General features: G+C 43.5%; 1 protein-coding gene across 1 annotated transcript in view; it reads right to left on the reverse strand.

Moving 5' to 3' along the window:
- ACAP2 (ArfGAP with coiled-coil, ankyrin repeat and PH domains 2) overlaps window positions 1–19,317 on the reverse strand; it is a 110,329-nt gene that overhangs the window by 44,788 nt on the left and 46,224 nt on the right. The window contains exons 9-10 of the mRNA XM_024213006.1: window positions 18,802–18,876; window positions 4,081–4,193 (exon numbers count right to left, since the gene is read on the reverse strand). Coding sequence (XP_024068774.1) covers window positions 4,081–4,193; window positions 18,802–18,876 — 188 coding nt within the window. The remainder of the gene's footprint in view (window positions 1–4,080; window positions 4,194–18,801; window positions 18,877–19,317) is intronic.

A 19,317-nucleotide genomic window follows, 5' to 3' on the forward strand; every position in this document is an offset into this window, starting at 1 on the left:
CAACGCTGTGGCCAAAAAGGCTAATGCAATCCTTGGATGTATAAACAGGAGAATCTCAAGTACAAGTAGAGAGATCATCACTGGTGAGACCCCTGCTGAATACTGTGTCCAGTTCTGGAGTCCACAATTCAAGAAGGATGCTGATAAATTGGAAAGGGTTCAGAGAGGAGCCACAGGAATGATTAAAGAATCAGAAAACATGCTTTATAGTGATAAACTCAATCGACTGAGCTCCTTAAGGCTAACAAAGAGAAGGTAAAGGAGTGACCCAATTACAGTCTATAAAGTGCTAACTTGTAGAACAAACAAGGGGCTCATCAACGTAGCAGAGAAAGGTCTAACATGATCCAATGGCTGGAAGCTGAAGCTAGCTAAATTCAGACTGGAAATAAGATGTACATTTTTAACAGTGAGATTAATTAACCACTTGAACAACTTACCAAGGGTCGTGGTGGATTCTCCATCACTGACAATTTTTATAGCAAAACTGGAAGTTTATTTTGGAGCAGTTCTCTGGAGGTCAGACGAGATCACAATGGTTCCTTCTGGTCTTAGAATCTGTGACTGAAACAACAGCCGCCTTTTCCAAAGATTCATAGATTCCAAGGCCAGAAGGGCCCATTGTGATCATTTAGTCTGACCTGCTTATTTCCTTTTTAAGAAAGGAGAAAATGGAGTTAGTTGTAGACACTGATCAAAGTAGACAAATGACTGTATAGTCCATAAAGAATTTTTAATATAATTTACTACTGAAAATATGACACTAAGATAAACTATTAGCTAGATTATACAGGAGAAAGAAATCTGAATGAATATAGCACAAAACCTACAAATGTCCTATCCTGACTCAAATACTAAATGCTGTGATGCCTTATAGAGTCCATCACATCTGATCTTCCTCATTTCCAGAGGGATTGTGAGACATTCAACTAGGCTTTCACACATGGGGAGATAACGTATCAGTAGTATAGACGATGAAGAACTTGCTGTGTTAGGCTTACTGTATACTTACAGGAGGACTAAAAATATGAAAATATAAACAAATCCAAGATTTAATTTTCCAGTGAAACCAAGAATGTTTCAGGCTTGCTGCAGAGCGGTTTAGTTCAGCTCTCTCTAACAAGGGGGTATTTTCACAGTTGCCATTGTTTAGGTTTGTTTCAACAGCATACGGTCAGCTCAGCAGATTTGTGCTGACAGGATTTCATTGCATATCCTCCTGAAATTATTAATGTGGCCTCCATATGTTTATTTTATATTGGCATCTTAAAATATTCAACAAATTGAAATTATATTATTATTCAGGTACAGCACCTATGTAGCTTCGATCAATAGCTATGAAACCATGAGGCAAAGAGCATATGTGTCAGCTGTTTCCCCCATCATACAATTGCTGTCCAGCTTCCTTCCTTCCCATACAGTTAGGTCTTTATTAGCACCGCACTCAAGGATCTAGGCAAAAGAGAAAGCTAAAGTTTTGGCCATGCAGACTCTCAATGAATGTGTATTTCCCCCTCCCTGTCCCCATAAGCATCTCTCAACAAGGACTTCTAGTGTGATACCTGCAAGCACTAGAAGGGCCTGAATTAAAACCCAGCGAAGTTAATGGGAGTTGTTCCATTGACTTCACTGGACTTTGGATCAGGCCCCAAGCACCCAAGTGCACTGCCCTAAGTCCCCCTCTCTCAAGCTTATGATGCAGTAACCATGACAATGACCCCGTCTGTCACAAACCAGACCCTTTCTGCAGCACGGATTCTCTCCTAAAACACTAGGGTTCAACTCAAACAGCCATGAAGCACTGAGTCCCAACCCTTCCTCTCCAGTCTTCTGGGCTAAACATGGAAAGGCTATGAGGGGGATCTGAACTCCAGTTTGCTGCCTGACAGTGCAACACAGCTCTCAGCACTGGTCTGGGCCAGACCCAGCTCAATGCATGCATTAAATGTGAGCATAATGATTAATCCCAAGCAGCCAAGACAGAAAAAGCCACTGTGTTAGCTACAGTGAAGGTACTGCAATGGCACTAATCAATAAATGTAGGACCAATCACAATATATACATACAGATCTAATTTATTTATTGCTTTAGATTTAAACAGTATTAAAGAGCCACCTATAGAAAGAGCAGACAATTAAGTCTTACATCAACGTAAATGATCAACAGCAATTTGAAAAACAATATATATATATATATATATATAAAAAATATGAGGAACAAACTCATCCACCAGCAAACAATTAAGCCAAGTTGAAAAGTAGTAGGTTACTTTTCATGAAAAAGCCTTTCAATCAGTTCAAAATTTCAGATTTCCCCCCTCCACACACAATTTTTTTTTTTTTTAAAGAGAAAATGGATCAAAAGAACAGTTTCATTTAAATCTGAATAAAAGATTTTGATTCAGTTTTGGCATTTCATCCTCCTTTTTGTTTTTGAAAGACAGGATTGGTGAGGAAGTGAAAACTGAAACAAAACAAAACTGTTCTATCTGAAACTAAATGAAAGTTTGTTTTTATTTTTCTGTTGAAAAATAGAAAAGTTTTGAAGGGAAAAAAAGTGTTGATGAAAATTATCATTTTCTTTGAAAAAACATTTGTCACTGAAAAAAATTGACAAAAATTCTGACTACCTTTATAAACAAACAAACAGTAACCAATTAACTCTGCCATCCAGGAAATCAAAGCGTGAAACAGCCCTCTAACACCTCTGGTAGCCTACCCTTAATCTCCCCCAAAACAGTCATAATCTGGAGATATTTTAACCATGGGGGAGAGCAAGTCCTAGAGTATTGGGGCCCTTGCAGAGAAAACCCTACCAGCAATCCCCTCTTTTATAATGAAAAAGATCCAGTCGATGTCATTTAATGTTTTAAAACTGATTGATGTTAATAAAAAAGATCTATTCTATCACTGAACAGCACAACACAAAGTATACGCAATTCCCACAACATACTCCAGTATGCACTGTCACTCTGAAGCACAATAGCATACAAATGGCTTAATATATGCAATGGTAGGGGCGCATGATAACAAACAGGAGCACTGAATGGTCAGGGAAAGGATTTAAAACTGCAGAGTTGTAGTCTATAGTTTAGCGTACATGCTGGAGGCTTTATCATTTCCTTCTAGAACTGCACTCCCTTGACATCACAATTGAGGTGCACCAACAACTGAGAAGAGCGTGTAAATAAACTGTAAAATATTAAGAATAAGATTTAAATTTACAAACTTACCCCAAGGAAGATTAAGTTACAGCAAACTAAGACTACTTTACTTTTCAACGAGAGCATGGGGGAAGGCAGGATAACACGCTAACTTGTGTGCATTGACTTCACACCTTTCATTGATTCGCCTTAGTTTTCCCCATGTAGACAACGTGGATATTAGAGTCCCTCAGTATTACACACACACACACACACACACACACACTATATTTTCATTTAAACCACAGGTCTTTACACATTTTTATTTCCCCAGGGTTTATATTTATAGATAATGGCATTTTGTACACAATCACGAGTTATAATGCTCCACCCTGCCGATCAACTCCTCCCCCTGCCTCCCAGCGCCTCCTGCACACCACAGAACAGCTGTTCCACCGCCTGCAGGAGGCATTGGTAGGGAGGGGGAGGAGCAGGGATGGGGCAGCAGGAGAGGGGTGGAGTGGGGTTGGGACCAGGGGTGGATTGGGGGCGGAAGAGGCGGGGGCAGGGGTGTGGATTTGGGGCAAAGGGGGTGGGTGGGGGTGGGATCTGGGGTGGAGCAGGGGTTGAGCACCCCCGGGGAAAATTAGAAGCCAGCACCTGTGGCGTCTATGGATTTCAATAGAAGCTCTGAGATGAGGACGTGCAAAGATCAGGCCCTGTGCTTGCAAACAAGCAAGAAAACAAAACAAGAAAAAATTTCCTTGAATTCTGTACAGTCACTGCAGTAAATATAACAGGCCAAATGGTGCACCAATTTATGCTTCAGGTAACTCTGTGGAATTAATGGGTTTTCCAGGGTTCTAAATAAGCCCAGAATTTAGCCTAATAATCAGTATGGTTACAAACCATAACAAGGAGAGTTTTTGAAGTCTTACCTGTTCCAAGTCTTGAAAGCATTGCTGGCTCTCTTAAAGAGATACCCTTCCATAACAATGCCATTGGCTGCATCTACATTGTATTCTAGCTTAGTATCATCACTGGAGAAATCCTGGTATTTAAAAAAAAAATTTAAATTTCAAATGCCGCTCAAAACATTAATTTCAAACTGTGCAAATATTTGGCAATGACATCATGCTTGTAATACCTACTGATTATTCTGCAACTATTAGGCCCGCACACAACATTAGGAATGTGAATTTTAAGGCACTAGAGTCAATTTTATTTCACAAAATCTATACATGTCATAATAGCATTATATAATAAGACACGGGGAGTTTTACCAGCCATATTTACAGATACTTGTGAAAAAGAGCATCATTCTATAGCTTAATAAACTGCACATCAGCAGTGGGCAAGTGTCAGAAAAGCCAAGAAACTGAAAATCAAACTGAAAGAAAATATGAAAACTTCTGTAATTTGATTAAAAGCAGAGCATCCAACTGTCTAGATACAAATGAGTGACTGAGTAACAATACTTGAACTAAGAGTATATTTTCAGAAAGCTGCAAAATCAATCAGAAATTGTGGTAACCACCGTGCCTTTACTGGAACTTTATATTTCACAGCAACAACATGCTCAACACTGTATATTTGTGTTTTGTACAGAGTCCCTCATCCCACAACCCTATTTCTTTTATTATCCCTCTGCTTTGATTACATCTGAATTTTAGTGTCTGTTCTGAATTTCACATCTGATATTTTATTAATAAGGTGAGATTTTCAAAGATGTCTAAGGGATATGAACACTATTCCCAATAAAATGAATAGTAAATAAGCATCCAAATACACTAGATGGCTGTGAAATTCATATCCCGAATTGCCCTTTGGAATCAAGACTGAACTCTCAATTATGTATCAGATTATTCAATAAATGTATGAGAGGGAAAACACAATGAGCAAAAGAGGACAATATCTGGCTAACAAGTCTGATAGGACTTCTCCTCAACCTTGCCAAAAACACAAAGCTAATGGAAGTTGAACATCCAGAACACAAAATAAATATTTCACAGGGTCCACCGAACAAAAACATGGGCACCGCTGTCAAAGATATAGCCAATGGATTTTGGAATAATAAGCACGTATCCCAAAACAATTTCTGCAGCGACACAAGATGCATCTTCATTTGAAAGGGAACACAATGACCCAACCACTCCAAAGTTTTTGCCCCTCTTCTGACCATCAACCCTTCAGTCTTGCTTGCTTTGATATGAGGTAGCTGCTCTTATTCCAGGAGTTAGTCACCTGTAGACCTGCAGCATCCTTGTGCAGATGTTGGTTGACCTTTTGGAAAAGGAAAGAGATAGCTGAGTATCATCAACCTTTTATTGGCCTCACCACTCTCCAAATGGTCTTGCATGGATACTGAAGAGCAAGACTAGGATAGGTCTTTAGGTGAGGGTTAGGGGGTGAGAGAAAGGAAGAGAAGCAGTTGTCCATTCTCTCTGCACCCGGTTAGGGAGAAATGATTGAAGCCATTGTATTGCTACACAGGATTGGGCCAAAAGAAACCTGATGAGGTTCAACAAGGACAAGTGCAGAGTCCTGCACTTAGGACAGAAGAATCCCATGCACTGTTACAGACTAGGGACCGAACGGCTAGGAAGCAGTTCTGCAGAACAGGACCTAGGGGTTACAGTGGACGAGAAGCTGGATATGAGTCAACAGTGTGCCCTTGTTACCAAGAAGGCTAATGGCATTTTGGGCTGTATAAGTAGGGGCATTGCCAGCAGATCGAGGGACGTGATCGTTCCCCTCTATTCGACATTGGTGAGGCCTCATCTGGAGTACTGTGTCCAGTTTTGGGCCCCACACTATAAGAAGGATGTGGAAAAACTGGAAAGAGTCCAGCGGAGGGCAACAAAAATGATTAGGGAGCTGGAGCACATGACTTATGAGGAGAGGCTGAGGGAACTGAGATTGTTTAGTCTCCAGAAGAGAAGAATGAGGGGGGATTTGATAGCTGCTTTCAACTACCTGAAAGGGGGTTCCAAAGAGGATGGATCTAGACTGTTCTCAGTGGTACCAGATGACAGAACAAGGAGTAATGGTCTCAAGTTGCAGTGGGGGAGGTTTAGGTTGGATATTAGGAAAAACTTTTTCACTAGGAGGGTGGTGAAGCACTGGAATGGGTTACATATGGAAGTGGTGAAATCTCCTTCCTTAGAGGTTTTTAAGGTAAGGCTTGACAAAGCCCTGGCTGGGATGATTTAGTTGGGAATTGGTCCTGCTTTGAGCAGGGGGTTGGACTAGATGACCTCCTGAGGTCCCTTCCAACCCTGATATTCTATGATTCTATGATACACCACCTTCTCCTGACACATCATCTAAACAGGGCAGCTGTGTCAGAAGTCAGAAGAGAGGTTAAGCGTAGAAACACTGAGATGTAGCCTCCATCCCTTACCATAAGAAGGCTGTCTTAATGCCATTAGTGCTGGCTGTATGCCTAGTGTGGCCAAACCGCAGCTCACAAGCCATATGCAGCGCTTTTACAGTTAAAGAGTGGCTTGCGAAGCCCCCTGCACTCCCCCCCATTCTCCGCCTACCAGACTGGTGGAGGGAGCTTGGGGCTTTCGCAGTGTGGCAGGGTAGTGGAGCTAGGGGCTTCTGCCCTGCAAGGAGCGGGGGATGCCGTGGCTCGGGTGGAAGTCTGAAGCCACAGCAGGCGCTGCCCCACAGGGATGAGGTCCCAAGCCCCAGTAGGCACCGCCCCACGGGGCAGGTTGCGTGTGTCTTGAGATTCTCAAACTTCTGAAGATTATCGTATGTGGCTCAGAGGATCAGTAAGTTTGGCCACCCCTGCGGTATGCTGTGTCCTTGTCTGGGGCCTGATTGCAAAGCATCCAGCATGGCTGCAGAGTTCATACAACGCTGGAGCTTGGCTCTCACTATTTTCTCAATGATTTTACTGAAGAATGTGATGCTAGAGACAGGACAATAGAAAGATTGTCTCCATCTGATGTTGGCTTTTTTGTGGACTGGATCAGCTATTACATTCTTCGGGGAGGCTGACAGATTCACTTCTATCAAGGAGGTGCTGATCTATAAGTAGTATGCATAGTAATTGTTGCTGGTTTTCATATTCCTGGAGGTGCACAGACCTGTTCCTTGGGTGGATAGTTCAAATCTTCTTAAGAAATTCTAGATCTTCATTGCACGTAACGGGTTGAAGTCTGCCAGAGATTTACATGCACACAGAGTGACATCATATACATATATACACTGTGAAACCTTAAGCCATGGCCCAAAGGACAAGATATACATTTAGTGCTTGGCTACACGGGCAAACTCAGGAAACAAACTGAATTCACTTTCAAAGTAGTTTAAACTGCATGAAACCACTGTGTGGTCATGCTTATTCAGAATTAAAGTGACCTGAATTCAGCATTATCTTAATTCATGTTACAAACAAAATGAAATAAACGGAGGGCTTTTCTACTAGAACATTTAGTTCACGGCAAGTTGGGATTTGAATCTACCTTACACAGCAGGGCTGTGTAGACAAGCCCTAAGTTTAACCAGTCCTTCATCACATTGAGGGGCAGTTCATTGCTGAGAGTGAGAATGACAAACTTGCACAAAACAACAGAGTCCTGTGGCACCTTTAAGACTAACAGATGTATTGGAGCATAAGCTTTCGTGGGTGAATGCCCACTTCGTCGAATGCACAGGACTTTCTGTTGCTTTTTACAGATCCAGACTAACACGGCTACCCCTCTGAAACTTGCACAGAGACTTCACAGAGAGCAAGGTGGTCAGACCATACTAATTTTTAGCAGTAGCTAAATTAATGAGGGACCTCCATTGAACTCTCTGATTTGAGCTTTGTTCCATAGGGACTCATCTACCAACACTTTCTGTATTGCTTTTAACTGTATCAGATGAGAGTGTAGTTACAGCAGTACAACCTCCTAGCATGGAGACATTTATACCTGTATAAAGATGCTTGTTGAAGCATAGTTTATTCATGGAAATGTGGAAGAATAAGCTATACTTCTATAAGGCATCTTTATACTGGTACACCTGTGTCCACACTAGGGGTTGTACTGATGTAGCTATTTTGGTGGGGGGGAAAGAAAAACTCTTGCCCTTAACTGAAATAGTTGAATGGACACAAACTGTGTCACGACCAGGCCTAGGGTAGAAGGAAAAGAGGAGGCAGCAAAGACAGCATAATTTGATCCCACTGATGAGCTTCATACCGTACTAATAGGATTCTAAAAGGACCCCAAAGGGAACATTGTTCTGCCCCTGTGATTGGAAGAAAGTGTGATGACCTAGCAGAAGATTAGCCAAGCAGGGCAATGGGATGGTTACAACTGTTAATATAGGCCTTTTATGAATGGATGCAGGCAATAAAGACAACAGGTGCCTGTGCCCAGGACAGTATATTATTCAATAAAATGGCCAAAGAGCTTACACACTGAATATTCTCAGCTATTCCCAATTTATTTTAATAGGTAACTATATCATGATCAGAACACTGGCTAATAATTCAGAATCTGATAGTAGGCACTCACTATAAAAGTAAAAACTACTGTTTAAATTTTAGCACTAACCAGCTATTGTATGGGCTTATATTTTAAAAACACAAAAACAAAGCAGTATATAACCCAATGATCATAAAACCCAGAATTCAGACACGCATACTTTTCTTTATTCCTCAACTTTTCATAAATCTTAATACTTTGATACCTGGTCTCAAATTCAGAAGATGCTAAATATTACAAAAATTTCATATAAAAATGCATACTCAGTATAAATATTACAGTACCATTTTAGTATAATGTAAGAATGCGTACATTACAAACATTTTAAAATATAAGTGTTTTACAAAGCATTTTCAGGGTTTCTTTTTCCATACTGTGCCCTTTTCAAAAGAGCTAAAATTTGCTGAGTTAACATTTTTCTTACAAAATGTAATTAATTAATGTTTTAATTTCTCTCTCAAACTTACCAACTCCCAAACATAATGAAACCTGCTAAAGATTTGCATCTTACTGTCCTTAATGATTTCTGTGATTTCTTGTCTGAGGAAAAAAGGTATATTTCCTGGATTCTTTCTACCCAACCAAGAGTGCCATGCAGTCATCACATTCTCCTATAGATTCACAAAATTGTTTCTGACATTGCAATTATCTTGTAAAAAGAAACGTGATCCATTAGTTTCTTTCTTTGTAGCCTTGTGTGAATGTAAACGATCCAAGTGCTCTCTCATTATGCAGCTCCTGCTTCAATTCAAGTTGACTGAAACCATGACTTTCTCTTGGCATGGACAATACTGCTGCTCTTAGCTCAACTGACTTGCAACCTTACATGGTACATAAAGACTTGAGAGTAGGTGCAGACAGTAGTTTCATACTTTCCTAACTACATGCAGCACACAACTGACTCAGTATTTTTAATGTTTGTACTTCACAGCAGGTCATTTACATATGAGTCAAAGGTCAAACTGCAAGAGAAAGACAAAAGCAATTAAAGGCCTCCAACTGCTCTATCCATAGTATTTCAGTGGTGGAGTTTTGGGGGGGGTGTGGTGGTGGTGGTGGGGGAGACGAATTTTCTATAACAGCAACAGAATGGTTGTTGAAAAAGAAACTGGCAAACAGAGTATCGTCTTAGCGTTTATATTATGAAAGACAAGAGGGGCAGTCATATTATAGTAATGTATTTTTATCCTGGCATATGGAAAAAAGTTTCATGAATCACAAAAATAATCAGAGGGGAAAAAATACTTCCAGCTCTTTCCAGAGAACTCTATAGGAAATATACCCAGTCATTTCACATGATTTAGAATTTTATATTCCTTAAGCATAAACATATTTGCTAAAGATTGATAACTTATTTGCAAAAAATTTTCATTTAAACAAAGTATGTTTCAGCTAGCCAGCATAGACATTAGATTTCATTGGATTTAGATTTCTAATTCAAACTATAGAAATCTAATGAAAAATAGGGTGGAAAATGGGGCAGGTTGAAATGAACATCAAATACAAAGAATGACAAAAGCAGAGATGAGGGGAGAGAAATTCTTAATGAAAAATACAGTACACCCAATATTTAGGATATCCATTGTGCAAACCCAGCTTTTGAGAGGGGAATCTTCTATTCCCCTCACACAGTGCCAGCATCACAGTAAGATATCTTTGGTTTTGAAACCGAATCACCATTAGAAAAAAAAACAAACCAACAAACTTGAGATATTTTAGCAAAACCCAAAATAGTTTGAGAAGTTAGCAGAAGCTGGGACAACACAAGGTTGTCTCATCCCTATTTTAGTGCCAGGAAGTAACTCTTATTTTTCCAACAGTAGTTCTGTTTTAGGTGGTTGAGAGGGATCATTCTCCCTTCAGGAGCAAAGGGCCAAAATGTGCATGTGCTTCAGCAACAGTAGCGAAGGAATCCACTCCTGATTCATAGACATGGCAGCATCTGGCTCCTCATCTTGGCTGGAGGAGACTGCTATGATACTTTTCTCATCCATCTCCCCTCCCTCCAGCTCCCTCCCGAGCATTACTCTAGGAGTTTACTTTTTACATGAAAGAATAGTGTTTGAATACAATGAAAAACATACTTTGAATACAGTAAAAACATATTTTACCAATTATTGCTGTGTTCACAGCATCATACAAACTATGTTACAAAACAAAAAGTTATTATGGCCTTGAGAGAAAGGGATTAACTTAGTGAGTCCAAAGTTATTTAATAACTCAACAAGTTGTTGCTGCAACTCACGGCTGCATCAGACTTCTAAGAAAACAAGAGCTCTGTCAGGGCATGTCCTCACTACCCGCCGATCCGGCGGGTAGCAATCGGTCTATCGGGGATCGACTTACCGCGTCTAGTGAAGACGCGGTAAAAATCGATCCCTGATCGCTCTGCCGTCGACTCCGGAAATCCACCTCGGCAAGAGGCGGCAGCGGAGTCGGTAGCAGCGGTCGACTTTCCCGCGTCCTCACCGCCAGGTAAGCCGACCTAAAATACGCAACTTCAGCTACGGTATTCACGTAGCTGAAGTTGCGTATCTTAGGTCGGACCCCCGCTGTAGTGTAGACCCAGCCATAGTCTCACATTAGACTGACAATACTATTCGCTGAAGGCTGCCTATTCCCTTTTGGCAGCTAAAATACTTGTTTTTCCATCTGTAAATTTATAGCAAAAAGGGTCCTAGAATATACCTGATGTTGCCATCTTATTCCACCAACCACCATGTACCCAAGCATATGAGAGAAAAGTTCATTTACTGTATTTTTATACGTATGGATTGCTTCTAGCATCCTTGTCAGGTCCATGCACATACTGCAGACATAAATTAAACCATAACAAATGGAGATCTTACCTAAAGCAAAATCAGACTACCCAGCACATCTAACCCAGCCCCACCACTTTTACACCAACCTCTCAGGAAAAGCCAAAATTAAAAAAATACATCTTTCAACAAGATCAACAAACCAAGTCTTTGTCGAACCAGTTGAGAAATGAGTTATTAATTATGATTACTATATACACAAACAGTCCTGTCCCTGAAGAGCTTGCCATCGACACAAAAATGGTTACTGACCGTCCGTAACCATTGTTCTTTGAGATATGGTGCTCTTGTCCATTCCACGTTAGGTGTGTGCGCGCCGTGTGCACCACTGTCGGAGATTTTTCCCTCAGTGACAGAGGGTGGGTTGGGGAATGGACATGAGCAATATATATCTAAGAACAACAGTTACAAAAGGTCAGTAACCATTTTTTCTTTGAGTGCTTGCTCATGTCCATTCCACATTAGGTGACTCACAAGCAGTACCCAAGAAAGTGGGCTCTGAGTTCATGGACATGCGTACTTCAACACTGCTCTCCCGAACCTGGCGTCATCGAGCCTGCTGGGTGGTGGCGTGGCGGGATGAGAAAGTATGCACTGATGACCAGATTGCAGCACTGCAGACGTCTTGGATCGGAACATGGGCCAGAAAGGCTGCTGAAGAGACCTGGGCTCTTGTGGAATGAGTGGTCAAGATGGCAGGCGGTGGAACATTCGCCTGCTCATAGCGTGCCCCAATGCAGGAGATTATCGAGGATGAGAATCTCTTGGTGAAACTGGTTGTCCTTTCATCCTCTCTGCTATTGCCACAAAGAGTTGTGTGGATCTGCGAAATGGTTTAGCCCTCTCAATGTAGAAGGCAAGGGCACAACTAACATCCCATGAGTGAAGTCACCGCTCTTCTGAATTCTTGTGCAGCTTTGGGAAGAAGACTGGCAGGAAAATTGCTTGGTTGCTATGGAACTGCGAGACCACCTTTGGCAGGAAGGCCATATGGGGGGCACAGCTGAACCTTAGCCTTCAAGAATACCATGTACGGTGGTTCTCACATAAGGGCCCCGATTTCAGAAATCCTTCTGGCTGAGGTCATCACTATCAGGAAGGGAACCTTCCAGGAGAGAAACAGCGGAGGACACGATACTAGCCGTTCAAAGGACCATGTTCAAATCCCACATGGGAATCAGTTCACAAACCTGAGGGTAAAGTCTCTCTAGCCCTTTAAGAAAGTGGATTGTCATCTCGTGAAAGAAAAATGACCTACCCCCCACTGACGGGTGGAAGGCTGAAACTGCTACTAGGTGCACCTTGTCAGATGTGAATGCCAGACCTTCTTGTTTTAGGTGGAACAAGTAGTCTAAAATGGACCGAAGGGAAGACTGAGTCAGAGAAAGGCCTCGTTGGGACAACCATATCAAGAAAATGCTTCCACTTAGCAAGGTAGGTTGCTCTAGTGGACAGCTTCCTACTACCCAGCAAGACCTGTCAAACTTGTTTCAAACAGGTTTGCTCCTCCGGGTTCAGTCATGGAGCTTCCATGCGGTCAGGTAAAGGGACACGAGGTTCAGGTGGAGTAAACAGCCATCATCTTGCAAGGTCAGGTCTAGGCGGAGTGGGAGCGGTAGCACTATTGATACGTCTAACAGCATGCCAAACCAGCGTTGGCATGGCTACACTGGGGCTATAAGAATAACTCTTGACTTGTCCTGCTTGATTTTTAGAAGGACCTTGTGTACCAGAGAAACTGAGGAAATGCATAGAATAGAAGCTTTGCCCCTGAAAACAGGAAGCGTCTGAAAGGGAGCCAGCGTGCTCCTCCTTTCTTATTGTAGAATATGGCTGAGGGTTTGTCTATCAGCACTTGTACTACCTTGCCTGTGATTTGGGGAAGAAACACTTGGCAAGCTAAGCAGACCGCTCTGAGCTCCCTGACATTTATATGCTGGGAGAGTTCTTTCGGGGACCACAGGCCCTGTGTCCTGAGGTGATCGAGTGTGCTCTCCAACCTAGGTCTGAAGCATCAGACACTATGGACAGTGACGGCTGGGGGGCAACAAAGGGGACACCCGCCATCGCCGAACAGGGGCTCTTCCACCAGTCGAGGGAGGCGAGGACCAGAGCTGGAACAGTGAGCACCGAGTCCAAGTGGTGTCTGTCTGGTGAGTACACTGAAGCTAACCACACTTGCAGGCCCTGAGGCATAGCCTTGCATGCCGTACCACAAGTGCACGCGGTCATGTGTCCCAGGAGCATGAGGCAAATGTGGGCTGTTGTGATTGGATGGCCATGACCTTGGATATCAGGTCCAACATTGTCTGGAATTGAGCCTCTGGAAGAAAGGCTCTGTCCTGGTCAAGTCGAACACTGCCCCAATAAACTCTATTCTCTGTACTGGAATGAGAGTTGACTTTTGTTCCTTTATCAACAGGCTCAGTACTCGGAAGGTGGCTTGGCCCAGGCTGATGCTGTTCTTTACTTGGCCTTTGATCAGCCAGTCGTCAAAGTATGGGTAGACTAGAATGCCTTGCCTTCTGAGATAGGCCACTACAACTGCCATGCATTTCGTAAAAACCCAGGGGCCGTGGACAGGCCAAAAGGGAGAGCAGTGAATTGATAATGAGTCTGGTTTACTATAACCCTGAGGAATCTTCTGTGGCCACAGAAGATGGAAATGTAAAAGTAAGCATCCTTCAAGTCGAGGGCAGTGTACCAGTCCCCTGGATCCAAGGATGGGATGATGGAGGCTAGGGAGACAATGTGGAACATCAGTTTCTTAGACAATTGACTTGAGGTGACGCAGATCCAGGATGGGACCAAGGACCCCCTTGACCTTTGGGATTAAGAAATTTTGGGAGTAAAACCCTTTCCCTCTCAATTTTTGAGGTACCTCTTCCACAGTCCTCACCCGTAAGGCTAAGAGCTGTTTGTGAGAAGGGTCCCTGAAGAGGAATGGTGATGGGCGGTGGAAGGGAGAGGTGGATGAAAACTGAAGGGTATAACCGCCCACCACTGTATTTAGCACCCAGTGGTCTGATGTGATGTGGGACCACACCAGGCTGAAGTGGGAAAGTTGGTTCAAAGACAAAGGGGGGCAGGATCCAAAGCAGGAACTGGCATAGTGCCCTCAGGTGCACCTTCAAAAGGGCTGCTTGGGCCTGCCCAGAGTACCTGTGCGACCCCTGCACTGAGGCTGAGGTAGATGGAAGCAGTTGATGGTGCTTGTAACCTCTGCTTCTTCTTTTGAGCAGGTCCTGGTGGCAGAGCCCAAAAAACAGGCTGGCTACTGAGGCCTGAAGTGTTTCCTCAAAGAGGCTGGAGCCTAGAAGCCCAAGGACCTGAGGGTAGCCCTTGAGTCCTTCAGGCCTTGGAGCTTTGTGTCTGTTTGCTCCAAAAACAACAATGAGCCTTCGAAAGGGAGGTCCTGAATCAACTGCTGGACCTCCTGAGGTAGCCCTAAAGACTCCAGCCAAGAACACTGCCTCATAGCCACTGCAAAGGCCACTGGCCTGGCCGCTGTGTCAGCTGCGTCCAGGGCTGCCTGGAGAGAGGCTCTGGCAACCTTCTTTCCCTCCTCTAAGAGGACAGAGGATTCCTGCCTTGAGTCCTGAGGCACGGAGTCTTTACATTTGGACGGAGTCCCACAAGTTGTTATTTTGCATCTCCCGAGCAGGGCTTCTTGGTTTGAGATGCATAGCTATAGTCCACCTGGCAAATAAATGTTTCTCCCAAACAGACTGAGTTTCTTTGTATCCTTCTGCTTGGGGGTAGCACTTGCTTGGCCCTGTCTAGCCCTCTCATTGGCCGCCGATAAATTAGGGACCCAGGAGGGGGGCGAGAGTATAGGTACTTATACCCTTCGGCTGGAACGCAGTATTTCTTCTCTGTGCTCTTTGAAGTGGGAGGGAGAGAAGACGGGGTCTGCCACAGGGCTCTGACCGGACCCATTACAGCCTCATTAATGGGTAGGGCCCCCTTATATGGTGCTGCTGCTGCCACAATGTCAATGAAGCTGTGGGATGATTCCTTAAACTCCTCAAGCTCCAGCCCCAGGGTAGCTGCTATGCTCTTTAGAAGCTCCTGATAGGATATAAAGTCATCTCTCGGCAGTGAGCCACTCGGCCCAGAGATGGGAGGAGGAGGAAGAGGCCTGTACCAGGGGGTGGGGGGGACTACTTCCTCTTCTTCAGCCTCAACTACCTCAATGGGGCCCATGTCCCGTGTCAGTACTGGGTTCAGTGCCGAATGGAGTGGTGCAGGAGCCCTCCTCTCAGAAGCAACCGAGTAGAACTGGTGAGGAGACGGACGCAGTAACGGGGAAAACCCTCATGGGTTCCAGAATGGCCATTGCATAGGCCCTGTCCACCTGGCCAGGTACCTGGGAGGAGAACCTCACCAGGGTCCGGTGGCACATAAGCCGGGTACCGATGGCAGTTCTTAGGATGGGTGTAGGGCTCCACCTTAGTGAGGAGGAATCCTGAGATGACCACAAAGGAGCGGTAACCCTCACTTCCACCAATCAGTGTTGAGGGTCTGGCAACCAGTGCTGGACTGGGGATGACCTCATAGAAGAAAGTAGGGTCAGTTTGCCCCTGGAACGTATCAAAGGTCCCGGTGCCGGGAAGGAGCTCGGAGCACCACCCTCTCTCCTGCTCATGCACATCGGAGCTGGTGGTTGTACCACTGGTGTTGGTGGTACCAGGAGTAATAAGTCCTTGGCTGCTGCAAAGGCCTCCAGGGTTGAAGGCACCACTGGTGCCATAATGACTTCTTGGCATCGGCAAGGGACCCCACAGCAGATTCAACATTCTGGGCGGAGTCAACGGTGCCACCACAGGACCGGGGGGAGAGGCGGGGGGGCAGAAGGAAGGGGGTGGAGTGGTTCGACATGGGTTGCACTCTACTACCTTCCCCTTGCTTGCCTTTCTTTGGCACCAGCGAGCGCCCTCTCGCTGATCATTGCTTTTTATGTTTCTTCCTCAGCACCAGAGATGGAGAATGGTACCAGGATATGTGCGGTGCTGGAGGAGCGCTTTGCACCGAGGCCCAAGTGCTCTGTGCCAAATGCAAGCAGCTTCTATTAGGATAGACCTCGATCTACTCTCTCTGTCTTTCTTCGTACAAGGCTTAAATTCCCAACAAATTTGACCGTGCTCTTGTACATGAGCCGCTCCCAGACACTTCAGACAACTGGAATGTGGGTTGCTCACAGCCATTGGCATGCCACAGGAGGGGTTCTAACTATCTACACTAGTGTTATTTACAATATTTATGCTACAACTAGACTAAGATTAATAAACTAGGATACAGAGAAGAAAATACTGAACGACGCCTTGCCAAAGCAAGAGGAGTTGTTCCAGTAACCATCACAGATGGTAAGAAGGAACTGAGAGGGAGTGGGTCCGTGGGGCCCCTTATACCAGTGCATAAGCGTGCAGCACCAGAGGATGCTAGAGACGGCCCAACGGATACCACTGAGGGAAAAATCTCCAGCAAAGGTGCAAATGGCATGCGTGCAACGTGGAATGGACATGAGCAAGTACTCAAAGTAGAATATACAGACACACTGGAAGACCTAGATAAGGTGTCAAGTTAAAACTTTGAATTATATACACACACACACTTTTTATTGAAGGTTAGTGTTTGTGGGAATAAGTGAACCTTTAGGAGGGATGTGAAGATTGGTGGGAGGAGGGAAGTGCTTGGCTTGCCAACACTGTGAGGGCTCATGCTTATGGGGCAGCATGGAAGAAGGTAGGGTGATGGGAATGGGAGAAGGAAAGAAATGGGACAGCAAGGGGCTGGCATTCTAGACCAAGTGACAGGGAAATGAGATGACATAAGAAACAAGATCTAGCCTTTAGGCCAGCTGAGAGCTGTGAAGGCCCTGCGAGGCAAGAAGCTTAAACCTGGTGCATAGGAAAGTGGAAGGATCTGAAGAGGGGAGAGAGACAAGGAATGCAATTTTAGAAGCTGTTGTTCAAGGTAAGGGCTTTCCACCAAAAACCGTCTTCCTTCAAGCCCCAGAATTATGAATTTAGGCACTATCATCGTAGCACATGAGGTGATCTTGACTTGTGAGCTGAGGAGCATCTGTCCTAAACCCTAGAGCTTTTTAGAGCAAAAACAACAGCACGAATGGCATCTGTAAATGCACTGGGAGTCCGTGTAAATGGTGTAACGTTATTAAGAAAATAATTACTGATGACTTGATGAATTAAATTATTTTCATATAGTTTGCTAACCTAACTCAAGAGCAATAGTTGAACAGCAACAAGAAGTAAGATCCAATAAGTGTTTTTGAAGTTCTAACTGATCAGGTTTCCATAAGTACTGCATTTCTTTATAAAAGCTCCATAGTAACCACTCAGCTTATTAGAAATCGTTTACCTGCAATGCAGCCTTATGCAGCATTTAAGGAAAAAAACAAAACAAGAAAGGACAATGGGCCTACAGCAATTATAGCAGCTCATGGTAACAAGTCACGTAACTTACTCCTTCAGCGGTCAGTTGATAGTATGTACCAAGAGAGGTCTTAATCCTGTGCCAGGTGCTGCTGTTCTCGAACAGCCTATTACTTTCCAGCTATAGCTTTTCCCCAAAATAGAACTTCCATCCTATTCCCAACTTCATTTTGCTGCTGAATTTTCTTATTAAATTCTAGTATCACAATAGCAAAATGAATATTGACCCAGATCTTTATAACTATCCATGCCACTGAAGAGGTTTTGTTCCACTTGAAACGGCTGCAATTTTCCCAACATGCAATAGCACCAGTTAGTACATATTCAAATTTGCCAATAACTAACTTTCAGTTAGTGTTTAGCTTTCACATTCATATACATTTTAATAAGAAATACAAGCCAAGCTTCCCCATAGGTTTTCTTTAACTGTTTGTCTACAAGAGTGGCAGATACTCTCAACTTCAAAACACTATCATATTTGGCAACAATTCAGGAAGAAAGTAAATAGAACACACATCTACAAGGCCATATGGAGGATGCCCTTTCTGTAGCTATATACAGAACAACAATTACAGCAAGCAAAAAGTTAACTTTATGGCAATGAAGACTCCAAGATACCATATTCAGAGTCAGATTTCTCAGCATTCAAATATACTCAATTCAGTAGAACAGTGAAATTGATATTTAGCGCACAGAAATATTGTGACCTTGTTTGGTAACACAATCCGAATGTCTGCAAACCATCTCTCCATTTAATTACCTGTAATTCTATTTCACTGCACTGCAAGGACACTTTCTGGCAGTTCTAATGCAGTGATGCTCTGTTGCTGAGACATACCAAGCAGATGTATGAAATGTGCGTACAGTTTCTCTCTATTTTACATTCCTTCAAGTACCTTTTGTTGAATGGTGGAGTGCTTTTGCTCCATCTCTCTCTTCTCCTTTGCAGCATCTACACCTAACCGATCCAGCTGTAAAGAGAAAAAGAAATTTGGCTCTTTAGACTTTGTAATGCATATTAGAAAAAATACATTATGTCTAGACATTGCATGACTTTTGTCTTATACACAGGAAAGTCACTTCCTTGATCAGAGAGCTTTACCTTTACTATCAACTAAAGTCCTGTTTAAAGCATTTTACTACCATTCTGAATTAACAGGACAAATTTTCCTGACACAAAACCTCTTTGATAGGTGTACATTTGCTTTAGGATCTAAGGAAAACGTTTCCAAGAACAGTATGGTGCCAGGGATATGCGACTGGTACACTGCATTGATGACATGTTCAGCCTCTGAAGAAAGGAATGACTCATGCTTCAGCTGCTCTTGCTGGCTGACTGGTCCTCGTTCAGCAGCAGCAGCAGCGAACGCCAGACAGAAGGAGAGGTTGGTGACTTTCCCCTCCAAAAAGAA

Source organism: Terrapene carolina, unplaced genomic scaffold (genome assembly GCF_002925995.2).
Source record: "Terrapene carolina triunguis isolate 2854851 unplaced genomic scaffold, T_m_triunguis-2.0 Scaffold88, whole genome shotgun sequence".
Taxonomy (NCBI): domain Eukaryota; kingdom Metazoa; phylum Chordata; order Testudines; family Emydidae; genus Terrapene; species Terrapene triunguis.